We start from the raw sequence: 16,502 nt of genomic DNA on the forward strand, positions 1-16,502 counted from the left end.
AAACTAGATTTATTTATAAAATCGGTTGCACCAATCATTGTAATATACAGTTGATAGTTAGCCTCGAAAACGTGTAATTATGCTTAATACTCGTGTTACAATGTGATAAACGACATACAGGCGCTTAAACTTATAATTATGATATAATTTACATTTATTATGCGGACCATCGGTTGTTTTGCATAAAACTATTTGACGGGAGTTGATTTATTTGTTTGTTGATTAAAGATTATAAGTCTGTCAGACTTATAACCAGTCTTACCTAGGGCATATTATTACATAGGATTGCCTGGGTAACTGGGTTGAGAAGGTCAGATAATCAGTCGCTCCTTGTAAAACACTGGTACTCAGCTGCATCTGGATAGACTGGAAGCCGACCCCAAAATAGTTGGGATAAGGATAGGCAGATGATGATGATGATTAAAGATTATATTCACTAGTTTTGCACATAGTTTTGCTTGATAAAATCAATATTATGAAATGCTTTAACGATAAACACGGATAGAAGTGTTTATAAATAAACAATTTAAATAACTATCGACAGTTCTCAGCAGTTCAAATGTACAGTAAACTGTGGCGACGTATTGCAACTCATTGTAAATATGTTATGCAAAGCGCAAACGCATACTGCATGCTGCGCTTTCAATGAGCTTAGGATCTGTGCATAAGGACCTCTACTTTGAACGTGCAAAAATTTGCGCAGCGGGGCTATTTCTATCCAGTGTAGTCTTTAGGCTTACAATCATTGGACATCTGAAGCATGAAATAGTTGAACCAAGTTTGATGAGATATACTATAAGAAACACCGCTGAAACACCTGCTTTCATGCATGGTTCATCTGTTTAAGATCGACGGTGTCACAGACAAACACACAAGCAGCCAGACACAATAGCTATAACACTTCCTCTTTTTGCGTTGCGAGTTAAAAATTACAGCCAAAGTTCTACAAACACATTTTACACAGACCTAAAACTCCCACAGAGCGCACCTTTATATCCCAGCGAATTATTACCAAACGTGGTCTAATAACAACACAAACACAGCAGTTATGCCACATCTAGTTAGTATTACAGCTGCGTACCTTAGTGCAAATGTCGCGCTCCATACTTTGTTATGTTAAGCAGACTTAAGTGTTAGCTTTAGACATACTAGAAGTCTTGCTGAAATGGTTTGTTGAAGTTTTAGAGACATAATGGATAGTTTGTGAATGGAATATACTGATAGAGGCTCTTGAAGGCTTGTTTTTGAAGAGATTCGGCTTATAGTAACAGTTTTTGACGAGAATCATGTTGGTAATAGTTACATATACGATGATTTTAAAGAAATAGCTAATAACACAGAAGCCATTAATGCTGAACAATGCCAAGATTATCAATAGGATGATATAACATTATCAACAATAGTTAAGAAGCCTAAAGAAATAAAACACGCCCAAGTATTTGTAAATCAAAATATTCGACCTTCAGTATAATGCTCAAACACGTCTAGCAAAACCGCACAAAAACACAGACGTGTTAAGATCGATAGGTCTCCTAGTTCCAAAGCTACCAATATTTACACAGTCATCGTAAATTCAGTTTTTGTTTCACTTGAATAAATAAACTTGAGTGTACGCTACAAGGACAATCGAATGTACTAGCAATAATAATATTACTATCTATAGGTATTGTAGATGGAAATTGCAGTATTTACTTTAGGAAATGCAGAGTTAAGAGCATAACTTTTCTTGGCGTATAAGTTTAACATGTATAAGACTGACACTGTCTCCCCACTGAGACGAGTAATTTCTTAGTATAAACAGCATACCACTTTCATCACCTATTGAACCGTAGCCTAATCTTATGTTCTCTCTTGTTCCAGCACGCAAACGCAGTTCGTGACTCCGCCCGCCTAATCCTGGAGTCTCCTCAACCAGAGTCTGACGATGCCCTCGTCCTAGCACGGGCTCTTCGCACACGACCTCCTGTCAACATGCTCCCGGCAGCCAAGGCTGGCACATTCTTCGCAAGAGACAACCTTTCCAACTTCATCGATTGGTGCCGAAAAGCCCTCGGCATCCTAGAATGTCTGCTCTTCGAAACTGATGATCTTTGCTTAAGGAAGAATGAAAAGCATGTCGTGCTATGTCTTCTGGAAGTTGCTAGAAAAGGAGCAGTTTTAGGCATGCCTGCTCCTCTCCTCGTGCAAATGGAGAGGCAGATAGAAAGAGAGTTGGCAGGAGAGGAATTGAGGCCGGATGATTCGGCGCTCGGCTTAGTACCTTCGGCTCCTCAGCCGCAGCTGGTGACGAATGACTTGAGGAGTTTGGATGAGAGAGTCAGGGATCTTGTGGAGAGGTGCTCCTGTCCTACCCAGTTCCCGATGGTGAGGGTTTCGGAGGGAAAATACAGGATCGGTGATACTAGGATGCTGATCTTTGTCAGGGTATGTTGAATTCATTATTTTCTAGAGTAAATAAAGGAAATATGTCAATATATAAGACATAACCCAAAAAGACAATCAATATTTATTTGTCATTTGATACTTTTCTCGATTCTTTTACTGAAAAAGTTAAATCGAAAAAGTTCCTCGGGGACAGTCCAATGTTTAACTCATAATAGCAAAATGAACAAAGCCACAAATAAATAAGTGTTCTCTTTATTCTCATGAAAGGGGAGAGTAAATTAAGCCGTTCCCGTTTGAGTCTAAATAAGATTTCCTGTCTAGACATAGTCCCATTAGAGTTGACTGGGAATTGTTCGATGTTCTGTTCGCCTATAGATTTTAGTTGTAGCACTTTACATTTTAGGGTTAACATACAGCAATGTAGGGCTTAGTCAGTCTTATATTAGGATAGGTTTTTTTTGTTAATTGTAAATACTGCTTTTATGTTCAGTATATAATGATCTCCATCTTGTATATGACACACAAAAGTAAATAGATAGAAAATAGTAATAACAAAATAAAGGCCTTTAAACATACTTGAGAAGTGTTATAGAGGATAATTCTCGGTGTCAAAACATTCTAAACTAAATACCGCACTAAATAACTTAGTGGACAGAGGACGCCTGCGCACACGCCGCTGTCGCAACGAGTGTTACGCCATATTGTAAACAATGCAGCTCAAAGGATCCAACGCGTTTGGTTAACCTGAAATGTGGACATGTGAGGAAAGTGGGTGCAAACATAAACACTTCACTAAATCACAGGAGCTAAATCTTATTTCAAAAGGACCTTTGAATGAAGAGTATACAATTACGAAAGACCATAAAAAATACTTGAAAGGCAGATGAATGCGTGAGAAAATACGGCATCCTAAAATTAAAAAGCTAGTTTTCTCTTAATACAAGTTTGATTCCAATTTGTACAAGAACATTGCCATTAAGCCAGGTTTTAGTACGAAACAACGAACGCTTTATTCATTAGCGCTAAAAATAGATCTCCAAGCGCCATTTAATGAAAAAAAAAAACGGTTGCACACCCATTCGCGCCAAACGAGCTTGACTTTTAAGGTCATTCAAATAGTGTTCCAATTCCTTTGACGACGTATCTATGATTCATTCTATTCGATTCCTTGTTTGGTCAAATCGAATGGACGCCTCATTGTAGAAAACGACTTTCGACCTTATAACAACTATTCTAAACTGACCTCTCGTTTCAAATATTTTGTATTAGGAGGCAGGTCAATTTATATTGGCATTTTGTGTAGATCCAAATTTAGGAAGACCTCGAATTAGGAACAACCGTTTAGAAGGGAGAGGTCTCCTTAAGTTGGATGTTATCTAACGATCCATATTAAGGGATGCAAGGCTAAGAACTGAACGAAGGCGGATCGAGGCCACCAGACTGGTATTGATTGGGACTATCAAGGCAGCATTCCCACGGTATCAGCGAATCTTTATTTGGAATTTCTAATAAACGAGTACTTAATATCCCAAGTTACGGTGGTCATTTTGTTTTAAATACATTGTCCACTATAAGTTGGTCTACAACAGCCTTACGCTTAGTTGAACCATGAGATCGGATTCCAAATTGAATGCACTCTCTAGTATTGTAAATTTATACCTAGTGGCTACTTTTAAAGTAAGAGCTCTATCGGATATTGTCGATTAGTTATTTATCGATTGGTAGCTCGACCTTCAGGCTCTAGAATCGAGGACTTCTTACCATGGAAGTTGCCTTTTAAAAGTTTAAGGCTATTATTTTCATGTGCCTTGGCCTAGTTCAGTATATTTTTTAAACTGATATATTTTTAATAATAAATTGCTTTCCTCTTTTCCACAGATCCTTCGCTCCCACGTAATGGTCCGCGTCGGTGGTGGCTGGGACACCCTTGCCCACTATCTGGACAAGCACGACCCCTGCAGATGCCGCGCCCAGCACCGCACCTCCCTCTCCGCCCGCCTCGCCCGCCCCAAGCATGACCTGGCCGGAGCCACCGTCACTTACGAACGACCAGACGCTGGTCCCACATCCCTGCCATACACCAAAACCGAGCCAAAGATCTACGAGCCCATGTCTCTTCAATACAACGCCAAAATCTACAATGAAGAACCCAAGTCTGGACATTACCAGTCCAACCACAGACTCAGCGATGCTCCCACCAGCTTACCTTATTTGGGTGACTTGGACAGAGCTGCTTCTCCCAGCAGGAGGCATCTAGCTCCCAGAGCTAACAGTCCCTCAAGGAAATCTTCATCTCCGGATCGAAGGACCAAAATTGTCACCTCTAACCATTTAGTGCCGACTCCACATGGTATCAGGAATAAGAGTCCTAGACCAGTTTCGCCAGCTCCAGCAGCTGAAAGTGCTTCTGATAATGGGTCTGAGGTCTCTGATGAGGGGTACAGGAGCCTGGGAGTGGTCGCTGGGTCTACACAAGGGTCTCCGTCTACGAAAACTACGAACAGATACTCGTTGCACAGCCAGAATTCGATTGAAGACGCAGAATTTAATGGTAAGTTATTTTCATTCCTATCTACTTTTGAATAGGGTAGCAAATTCAGTGTCACATCAGCTAACGATTGATCCATTTCTGAATTGTCTCTTCCATCAGTGTATATTATATTACCAATATCATTATTAACTGTAGTCATCTCAAATTCCTGATGGAACCAATTTAAGGACTCAATTTAAATGGGATCTTTGCACTGGGCAGAATCTGGCACAAGCACTAATTCCATCCAGTCAGGCCTAATTAATGATAAAGTGGCTCTATGGCTTTGTAATCAATATTTATGTTCTTTCAACCCTGGGTGACTGGACGCAGTATTTTAGATATGAATTTGTCAGTAAGATTTAGTGCTATGATAATAACTCTGGATCTACATAAGCAACATATTTCATTTTATGAATAAATAGCACTATGTCTCGCAATTTCACCGTTAGTTTTTTCTATATCGTTACCAATCTATTTGGTCTCGTCCTCAACAATCAATAATCAGTTACGAAAAACTTACCACATACCTACTTGAACAGATAAATGTACCTAATGATCATTTAATCACGCGTCTAGAACAAATGAACACTACTTAGTTAATTGCCAATAAGCAATATTTCCGAATGAAGAATTGCAGACTGCACAATGCAGCCATTTAACAAATATTTGCGCAGTCCAAGTGTTGACAGTCAATGAATGTTGCACAAATGATATCCGCTCACCGCGATGTTTCGACATTTGTGCAAACGTACACACAGACAAACATATAGACAGACAGACAGACACGTGAGTGCTAAAGTCAATACCTACTGCAGATGAACGGCAAATAGGATGTTGGTGACAGACGTAATTTAAGTCAACGCAAATTATGAAACTAGCTACACATAATCATCATCCTCCTGTCCCTATTTCAATTTAATTTGGGGTCAGCGCAACATGTTTTGTCCTTCCATACTCTTCTATCTGCCGTCATCTCACAAGTTAGTTTCTTTCTAGCTAAGTATATCGACTTTCACACAATCCATCTTTTCTTTGGTCGGCCTCTTCCTCTATATCCTTGAAACAAATTACATGTATGTTCCCGAAAAAAAAAATACTTTACAGGAGTTATGTTATTTGACATACATTGGTAATTCTCTCAATGTATATCCAGTGTACATATGTACATACATAGACAATTTCATTTGGTGAGGACAGCGCAATTTTACGCTACACTGCGATCAGTTGCGAAAATAATTGCAGGATAATTGCAAGTCATAAGCGGAAGCGAGTAGCTAGAGTACCTAGCTATACTAATGCGTATAGTCCCTGACTGACTAGAATGACTCTCACTGAAAAATCTATGTTAACCGGTGTTGCCTATCAATACATTCTCACTCAACCCACTTACCCTACCTACCCGATACCTTTTGCTTCTATTCTGACTTCCCCCAAAAACAATCAAAGATGTTCAAACGTCATTCGGAATCCCCCAAGTTAACATGCTTTCCGAAACACGCAAATCGTTCTATAGAATACCTAACGATTGCTCGACACGTGCAGCTGTTACTTACCTTATCACAAAAAACAACGAATGAATGCTTCAATTGATGAGATAAAGACCCCTTGATTCTAACACAGGTAAATAGACTCGAGATCAGATGTTACCTTTGTACTATCGGGGACACTAATGCTTGATAACCACTAGGTTTATTTTTGGTTATTCTGAAGACAAAAACACCTTCTTGCTTTGCCCGGGTGTTCTTAAAACGATATTATGCCTTCCTAGAAGGTTCTTGTGTTTCGGAAGGCACGTTAAACTGAAGGTCCCAAATGTAATTTAACATCCTTGGCAGTTCTATCATTGAACATCTTTGGAAGTCGTTACGCCTAATCCGAAGTCAATAAGTCTGACAACCAGTCTTACCTAGAGGTATTGGGGTACCTGGGCTGCTGTATTGGAGGTCAGATTGACAGTAGCACCATGTAAAAAAATTGTACTCAGCTGCATTCGGTTAGACAGGAAGCCGAACCCAACATAGTTGGGAAAATTCTCTGGAGATGAGATGATGATGCTTTCCTAGAAGGTTACCTATATCTACAAAGAGTTTTTTGAAGGATTTTAAACGCAAAAATTCACCAGTGGTCAGGCTTAAAATTCTGTGGAAGTACATTCCGTTCCACACGAGACATATGGCATGTGGCAGTGCACAGCTTAACTAGTATTTATATTTTTAGCATTGCACAAGTAGCTGACATTCACATAACAGGCTCGATAATACGCTTTGTTAGGACCACATTCCGATGAGCTAATGCAATAATATTATTATTATATACTCGGTAAAGATGTTGAGATTCTTTGAGAAGAAATAAACCTTAAGTACATAAACATAACATAAACTAGTAAAGAGTTGACAAATTCCTTGCTCTCTATGTTTTGAGAAAACATAGTTTTATTTTTTAAACATTTTTCCTGATGTATCAGCATTTTTTTACCGGCTGTATCTTATTTCAAATTCGAAGGACCAATTTCATGCACGCGGATAAAAAGTAAGCTAAAGCCAAGTCTAGTTACTTACCCGATTTTGAAAATTGTTTTAGTACCAATAGAATGTCACAATATAGCCATTTTGTAAGTGTAATATTTTATCCTGGTACGAGAAGTAATTCTCAGGATGCGGAAAAACCGTGTAAAACTTAAACTTTTAAAATTAAATTCTCCTTATTACATAACCCACTTTCATTCTCGAAAGGAACAAAGTGAATGTCCCATTAACATTACCATATAATCCACCGGTCAACAACTTTATGACTTGCGTCAAAATTTCGCGCTTCTAACAATGGTTGTCCTTGAGGAACCAACATGGTTGTCCTACGGTGACATGGCAGCAACCATATGTAACAGTTCATTCATTTGTTTATATTAAATAATTTAAATAACGTCAATTGATTTTGATTGTTATTGTTGATTGAATTAATCATTATTGAGAGCGTCATGTGTGATGCAGACTTTATTAAGTTGGTGTAGAATGTTCGAGATTAGAGACATATTTTATTCATTTAAGTAAGTAGATAAATACTATAATGAAGTAGGTATATACATATGTACACTAAATAGAAGAAAATTATTTAATGTTACATTTACATACATATATAATATTGGGTCAAATATTAAAACACCTGGATACAAACTATGCTAATTATGACCTTTAGGTACCAGGTGTTCATCTATTTTAATATTGCTCTATATTCCATTCCGCCACTTCAGTATAAAAATAGTAACATCGAAATAAAAGTTATTTATAAATGGCAAAGTAACTTTATTCTCTATTTTATCTAGTACTAAGATATTTTTTCAAATCGGTCTAGTAGTTCCTGGAAAAAAACATGTTGAAACTAAGAACTCTACGGCATTGTGCTAACTTAGAATACTATTCTCTCCCCTAGAAAAATATTTATAACCTTGCTTATTTATTCTACCACCGTCTAAACAAAAAGACTGCACAAGTTATCTCATTACTCGTTTCATCCTACGATAAGAGTTAACATAATCTCATGTAACAAGTATTCGCAATTAGCGTTATCAAATAGTTGTAATTAATTATAAACAAATCAGCGATCGCAAGGGCGATGCTATCAATTCTAATGAACGTACAAGATTACAGGCCGCCATCTTGATCCGCCATGTTTTTTTGTAAATTCATTAGAAATGGCGGGGTGAAGAATTTTGTTTGGGTTAAAAGGAAAATTGTGAGGTTTTCTTTTGTTTATTTTTTGCTTGTAGGATGAGTTGAATGGACTATTAATGAATGTAATTGCTTATTAAAATAAGTTTTATGGTCCAGCTATTATTAAAATTACAAATTCGCTTTTTCTACGTATGATTTAACCGTACTGCTACTGGTACTGGTAGGGTCCAATTTTATTTAAACTATTTTCCTTAAAGAATCCACCTCTTGTTTCCTAATTATGATTATTTAAAATAACATAGCTCTTGCATGTATACCTATACCGCATTATGCTAAAAAACCAACTTTTCCTATCACCTTATTTACACTACTAACCTTTCAACAACTAAAATACCGATCATAACATTACCACATAAGGTCAAAAGACGAATGTCATATTATAACAAGCCCACATATGAGTGACATTAGTCATTGAGACACTCAGTCCAGCTCACCCCGCAAGGCAAGCATTCTTCCGAACTTGGTTATAACAACATTGCTACAAGTAAATGGTGTAGCTCTGTGGGCGAATATGAGGCCCAACTAGTGAAGTTGTAAGAAATTCGTTCAGTGCTTATTAATGTTTTTTTTTTTCATTTTTCTAAGCTGAAAATTATTATATTCATTATTATATTTATTATATTCATCATATATTCATTTTTTTAAGTAGGTATATTTTTCATAAATTATAGGGGTCTAAATGCGATAAATTACTGTAAAGGTACCTTTTTCTTTATTCAACGTTTTGGCAAAATTGCGCGGACCATGGTCACAGGGGGTTCACCGTAAAAAAATCTCTTATTGTAAAACATGGTCTTAAAAATACTGATTTTACGCTAGGTTTAATCCATCATCTTGAATAAATTCAAAGGTCTAAACTTACCATCACACTTTGTAATAAGATTGACACATCATCATCTTTAGTGCACTAGTTAGTTGCAATTTAGGTACATATGTACATGTAAACCTATAGATACAGGTTCCTTGTCACAACAACAATGTAACTGTCAGCTCAGTTGAGCTCTAATTATGATCTCGATGGAAGGCACAACACATCACGTGTAAGTCACATACACGTGTCTATGAAGGTATGCGTAATCAAATAATTCCAGGATATTCTAATAATAGCTATAAATAATACGAAAGTTCATATTCTGATATAATAACGTGAAGAAGATTTCCCAGAAATACTTTAATATTACCAGATCCTGGATACCTAACATAACTGTAAAGCTGTTTCCCCGCGGTTCCATCCGCGGCTGAGAACTAAAGCATATTAAGCAAATAAAGCATATTTTACTAAGGAAGAGTGTAGCATGCCAAAAGAGAAATAATTTTCAAATCGGTTCGGTAGTTTCTGAGCTTTTGGAGTACAAAAACAAACAAACAATATTTTTTCCTCTTTATTAGATAAAGTTGTGTAGATCAATACGAATAAACATTGCTCGACATTGTCACATTTCTTCGCATCTGATCACGTAGCCAAACACCTGCCATTTTTATATCTACGCATGTGAGGCGCACGTGACAATGTGAAAATGAGCGAAAAGATAAACGCCATTACAGGCTCTACTCAAGAATGTCACCAGCCTATTGTATTGGCTTTGGAATGCACATCTATGACCTTCCGATCTTGAGGATATACCTATATCTGGTTGAGATATTTTGATTACGTGAAAAGACATAACTTAAAAGCTTGTTCAATCTTGTTTTGATAATTAATCGTTTAAGGAACCAAAATTCTATTCTTATAATAAATAGTAGTTTTCCCTACATGTTTGCTGAAAAGCCAAGCAATAAAAAACAGACGAATAAACCTTTGACTAGAGAAAACCTCACAACCTTTATAAAATATTTCTTCAACACAAACGCTTATTTTAAGTGAACATTTGCGGAAAAGGGAAGTCCTCAGAGCCACGGTATTCTATAAATGGTCACGGACATAGCCCGATATGGTCAGAATTATTAACTTAATGTAACTGTTATTATCCGCTAAACATGGTCATTGTAAATTAGATACTGTTTTTATGATCCGAGGGTTAAGTAAAGGGTTAGGAATGAACTAACTAGCTCTCGGATTAATTATAGTGTTGAATAATGTAAGCGAGACATTCTAGGTGTTATAATTTTTCTGAAATGGTATTACAAGCAATATCTGGTTTAGAACTAGTAAATAGCGCATGATATTATGAATATCTTTGCATAATAGGTTTATTGATTGGTAATTTGATTTTGACATGACTGCTGATCGAGTACATGTCGGACACTGATTGAGGAAAGACGACGAAGAAATAGGTTTGCATTTAACTTTCTGATCCAAATTATACATAATATATCTTTCATCATTTGTCCAGAGTCTTTCATCAATAATAATTTATTTCTTTTTCTTTCTTCAGAGCGTCTCGACCACGACGATGGCTGTCACATGGACAAGAACGAACGAGCTGACGACCACGTGAGCCTCAACACCGGCCTGCGCAAGACTGACTTCTCTGACACCTTCTACGGAGGCAGAAAGCCCAGCTCCATCGACGAGAAGTCCAACCGAGGCAGCCCAGACCGCGTGGTCGTCACCGAGAGCAACGACTCGCCGAGCAAGAGCTTGAGAGCGACCAGGGAAGCCTCCCAGTCTCCTACGAAAACGATAAGGAGCCGACAGGCTAGTCGCATTCCCCACTCTCCCGTGAGGAACCGAACCCCCAGCCGGGGCAACACACCCAGCCCTAAGCATGCCCCGAATCCCGTTCAGACATCACCCAAGTTAACCCCAAAGCTGCCGCCAACTGCCAGAAACACTTGGGGCGGTAGAACTGCCCCCACTCAGGCTAAAGTCAAGTCCAGGCCCACTTTGGGAGCTGATACCTTTGAAAACCCGAATAAATCTCCAAAAATGAGGGCTAAAACTCCCCAGACTGATGCCTTTAAGAGGAATTCTCCTCTGAGAGCCAGCAGTGCTACTCTTAGGTCCCCACCGAATCAGAAGCCTTTGAGTCCTTTACTAGAACAGATCTTGAGGTCCACTGAAACCGCGAAAGATGATGCGACAGTACTCGAGAAAATGAAGGAGATTATTAGGACATATTCAAAAGGAGATGATTCTCTCTCCAGGACTAGTTCTAAGGATTCAGATTATGCTGACTTCACATCAGCCTGGGTTATGTCTGACGGGAAATTAGAAAGGTCCACCAGTACGAGGCAGTTGGCCGCTCCTAGGAAAGACCAAAGGAATGGTTCGTCCAGGATACCAGCGCCAGTTTCAATCGGCTGCCGACGGTCGACATCAACGTCACAGTTTCAATGACAGGAGTCTGAGGACACAGACACTGCGGAACTGACCAGTGATAATTGAACTATTTATGCTAGTGTTTAGTTTGTGAAGACAGATCAAATTAAATCGGTGATAGTTCAGTGAAGGATTGCAGCCGAAATGGCGCTGAGTGTGATATTTATATGACGTGAAATATATGGACTTTATATCGCATATCTTTGTGTAGCGATAAGGTTTAGATTATTAACGGATTAGACAACAGCCGGACTCGGGCGAGTTTCCACGGTTATTGTAAGATAGCTCATGAATGTAGAGGTTTTACCAGTTTTTAGCTCATAATTTGGTAGATAACACATTTTTGTGACCTATTGTGGTACTTCGCTTGAGAGTCCGGCTTAACCACGGCTTAGACCTTTGTCCAAAACGGCGGTTTACATCAGACTTACATCTATAGTCGGAATGGTGTAACCTGTCTCAATTTAATGACGATTTCTAGAAATTTAATCGTAGATTAGTACTAATTATCGATTAGAAAATTCGTACTAACATTTTTAACATCGTAATGGTAACATCGACCATTTTGAATTTATTCAATTTTCCATCTATTTGCTTGTAAACCGACTTTTATAAAATTGAGAGTTTGGAAATTTTACAGAGGGTAGAACTTTCTTTGATTAAAAGTCGGTTAAATATGGTGCTAAGCAATAAAGCTTTTGTTGTTTAGTTATTATTAATTTAATTATTTCAGCTGATTAAAAGCGATTTATAGCCCTAAGTTAGATAAGGGATAAAACTTGGCCCAAACAATATTTTTTCCAAAAACTAGAGATTACCTGTATAACTGAATATTAAATTTTGTTTGATTATGGTTCAGTAAAAAGTTTTTTCTTTACAAACAGGTAAACTTTAGTGTTTTTTTTACAAATATATATTTTTACATATTATTATTAGTAATGCACAATTATTGATAGTATATTACTAATGTTAATATTTTCTGACAATGAGTACCCAAGTACGATATATTTTACAAAATGACAAGTTTAGTTAAGTTTGTATACTTTAAGTTTTAGGATAACTTTTTTTGTATCTTCCCGGTTAAACTGTACTAATTAATAAAAATTAATTAAAAATAAAATATTCGTCATTTGAAATTATGCATTTAATGAAAATATCATTCCATATTTTGGATTCGCCGGGATATTCAGCAATTTTGAGTAAAAGTAATCTCATTTTTTATATAGGTTGTGAAGGGTGGAGCTTATAAAATCTGTAGCGTTTTTTTTAATAAAAAATAAATAAATAGATCATCATGTAGCTTTTTTGTAAAAAAAAAACAAATGGTAATATGGCATTATAATATAAAATTAAAACTTAAAAAAATACACCAGAACATCCATTTTCATACCTCATTGTAGAATTTAAAAAAGATATATTTTTGCACATTCTAAACAATAAAAAAAAAACATTAGTTTTGTCACTAGTTGCCATAAAACCGTCCGTTTCAAGTGTAGTAAAACATAGCTGTAGATTGACATCAACAAAATGTTATTTTAGTATTTTATTTTTTAATCATCCGCCTAGCCTTTTCCCAAGTATGCTGGGGTCACCTGCTAGGATGCAGAAAAATGTTTCACCAAGTGTTATAATAAAAATCTGAAATAACATTTTGAAAAAAAAAATACATTACTTCTATCATTGTAATAGATAATTTAATTTTAATTAAATTAATGATTGAAGTGAGTGTAAGTGAGTTATCATTAAGATTTAATATCTAGGTCTGTAAGCGGACCCTAATTTAAGATGTCACAAATTTAACTTCTATGTAATAAAGCTACACTTAAGTCGATATCGTATGATAATGTCTTACACAATTTTTGAACACAATTTTTTTTATATAATATTTTTTGTTTTTTTTTTTAAACCTACATATTGTTTATAACGCTCAGCCTTCAAAATGTTATCTGTTTACTTAAAATAATAAATATAATTTATAATAAAAATTTTGGTTTTATTTTTCATAAAAAAATACACCAAAAATTACTAAAAATTAAAAAAAGAAAAAATTAAATGTATATTATTTTCTTGTGATTTAGTAAACAGATGACACAAAATGGACATTCTTTATTAATTAGCGATTAAGAAAAAGTATACACCATTATGAATTAAGAATATAAAAATCATATTATTTTGTGAGAATGTCCGTAAATATAAAATTCTTATGTAACATTGTGATACTATCATTAAAAATATTACTAAAATGAAGGGAAAAGCAGTTTTTTTAGTTCTTTTTACGATTTTTGTATTTTCCAGTTTTTTTATATGATAGTATACCAATGTCAGAAGCTAGAGGCTAAGATATATTTAGTTTACATTATTTCTCTTCGACATAATGTTACCAGTGACTATGCCATAGATATCTGTTATTATTCTCGGAATAAACGATAAGTTTATCTTATATTCTTCGTATTTTATTCAAACATTACCATTTTATTGAAATAACAAGTAAAAAAACAAAAATAAGTAAATAATGAGAGTTAGTTATGTACAGTACCTAATAGAGTTGCAAAGTGCTAACAAACATGAAAAAGCGCAGCGTAGGACGTCCACCAACAAGGTGGACAGACGACCTTATAAAGTTAGCCGGAAGACGCTGGATGCAGGTCGCCTTCAACTGTAGGTATCTGTGGAGATCTAAGAGGAGGCCTATGTTCAGCAGTGAACGTCCTATGGCTGAGATGATGATGATGATGAACAAACATGAACATAAAAAAGATCAAGCAGGTTCCAAACCTCTTTTCTCAAAACCATCAGAAAGAACATAAAAAAGTGTAGCGAGCTGTCAAATCTGTCACCTTGTACCACGACAGAAGAAATCTTCCGTGATGAGTCCGTGAATATTATGGGCTCATCTATAGGATGTCCATACCTCACCTTCTCGCACAATTCTGGCAGACGGCTTCCTTCCTCATCATCATATTTGCCACCTATCTGTGTATCAGAGAACTGTTCAGAGCTGCCTACGGTCAAAGACCTCCTGCTCCCGTTCGCTCGTGGTAAGCTTGCACCTTCTCATCTTGTAAAAATTGCTTTGGTAGACTTTGGTTCTCACGATTTGTTCATAGAAGATCTTATTACTATGGTTCGCAGTCGGTACTGGTAGAGATAGAGGTTCAGAAGCCAGTAAGTCTGACTCCAGTTTAACCACGGGGTTGCCCGGGTAACTTGATTCAGGAAGTCAGATAGGCAGTCGCTCCTTGTAAAACTGGTACTCAGCCGAATCCGGTTAGACTGGAAGCCACACAGGTAGTTAGGAAAAGGCTCGGGAGATGATGTTGGCTCGAAGAAAGCTGGAAGTTGGTGGCAATCTACCATCCGGTCTGGTAACAGTCTTCCATGATTTTATGGGAGGAAGGGCCATACTCACGGGGCATGCGCGATGGTGAGCGCAGTGTAGGATATGCTAAGCTTCCGACCAGAAGAATGGTAGCGGGTGAATCGACGCTGGCTACCAGTTCTCATTCTGTATACGACCTTATGGTATAGATAACTAGATCTTCGAGGAACTAACATATATGATTAGCATCAGCCAGCAGTCAGGGCACCATTTTAAGTTCAACATTTATTAAAAACTAGCTTTTGCCCGCGACTTCGTTCGCGTGGAATAGTGGCATCCGGCAGATTTTCGGTATGAACAATAGATGGCGCTCTATGTCCGGAATAAATGGTATTTTTTATTTTTATTTTTTGTAATAAAAATTTATCCTATGTCCTTTTCCTGGCTCTAAACTACCTCCCTTCCAGTTTTCAGCTAAATCGGTTCAGCCGTTCCTGAGTTATAAGTGGAGTAACTAACACGACTTTCTTTTATATATATAGATTTATCGTCGGTAAGTAGTCATATTTAACACAAAATCCAGGCATAATAGTTAGGCATATAAGTTTTTATAACAACAAGTTGGTTAAAACGACCTGTCACTTCTTCCCTAGTTGTCGAAGACCCTGTGAAGACTCTAGCTAAGCAGTTTCTGATAACAATTTCAAGCAGTGGCCTCGTTCCCTCGCTCAAGATGTGACGGCTCCGGTTTTGAGAATGACATACCCTGAAACCAGATATATCTCTCAATTCTGGCCTACCGCAGTTTTTATTGTGATTCAGTTTTCTCGTTGGCTCGCTCTCGAGCAAATTATAAGGATTACTAAGCCTCGGAATTATTTCTGGTAAGTAAGAGTTTACTACTTTCAGTTTCAGCCGCTCAGAATAGCATTTTCATAAAGAATTACCTACAGAAAACCCAAAAAAAATTTGCAACCATAATAATAATGTAAACTTACTAATTACCGGCCAACTGTCTTATAGCCAAACGAGATGAGTTGAAAGCTCGACCACCTGTAGCTATCAACTACAACTTTGTGGCTGGTACCCTGACATGTCCGCAGTGTGCGCGGACTTTCACGCACAAAATTGGATACTCCAGCCACATGAGAGCACACGCACGCCATTAGGGTGGTCAGTGGTCGCCGTTGCCGAAATTGGCGTGGAAGATTATTATTTATGTCTTATAGCCAAGAGTCTCGACCAACACCTCAGGAGGCTCTCGTTGGGCGGCTG

General features: G+C 37.2%; 2 protein-coding genes across 4 annotated transcripts in view; one reads left to right on the forward strand and one right to left on the reverse strand.

The window, feature by feature from the left end:
- The window catches only part of LOC110373635 (GAS2-like protein pickled eggs), a 141,246-nt gene extending 126,896 nt beyond the window's left edge, over positions 1 to 14,350 (forward strand). For all 3 annotated transcript variants that reach the window (XM_049842879.2, XM_021330961.3, XM_021330960.3), the window contains exons 3-5: positions 1,861 to 2,424; positions 4,264 to 4,936; positions 11,022 to 14,350. In XM_049842879.2, the coding sequence (XP_049698836.1) occupies positions 1,861 to 2,424; positions 4,264 to 4,936; positions 11,022 to 11,926 (2,142 nt within the window). In that variant the 3' untranslated portion in view covers positions 11,927 to 14,350. The remainder of the gene's footprint in view (positions 1 to 1,860; positions 2,425 to 4,263; positions 4,937 to 11,021) is intronic.
- LOC110378686 (2-methoxy-6-polyprenyl-1,4-benzoquinol methylase, mitochondrial) overlaps positions 1 to 16,502 on the reverse strand; it is a 381,156-nt gene that overhangs the window by 18,733 nt on the left and 345,921 nt on the right. The window lies entirely within an intron of this gene.

This window comes from Helicoverpa armigera, chromosome 22, assembly GCF_030705265.1.
Source record: "Helicoverpa armigera isolate CAAS_96S chromosome 22, ASM3070526v1, whole genome shotgun sequence".
In the NCBI taxonomy this organism is placed as follows: domain Eukaryota; kingdom Metazoa; phylum Arthropoda; class Insecta; order Lepidoptera; family Noctuidae; genus Helicoverpa; species Helicoverpa armigera.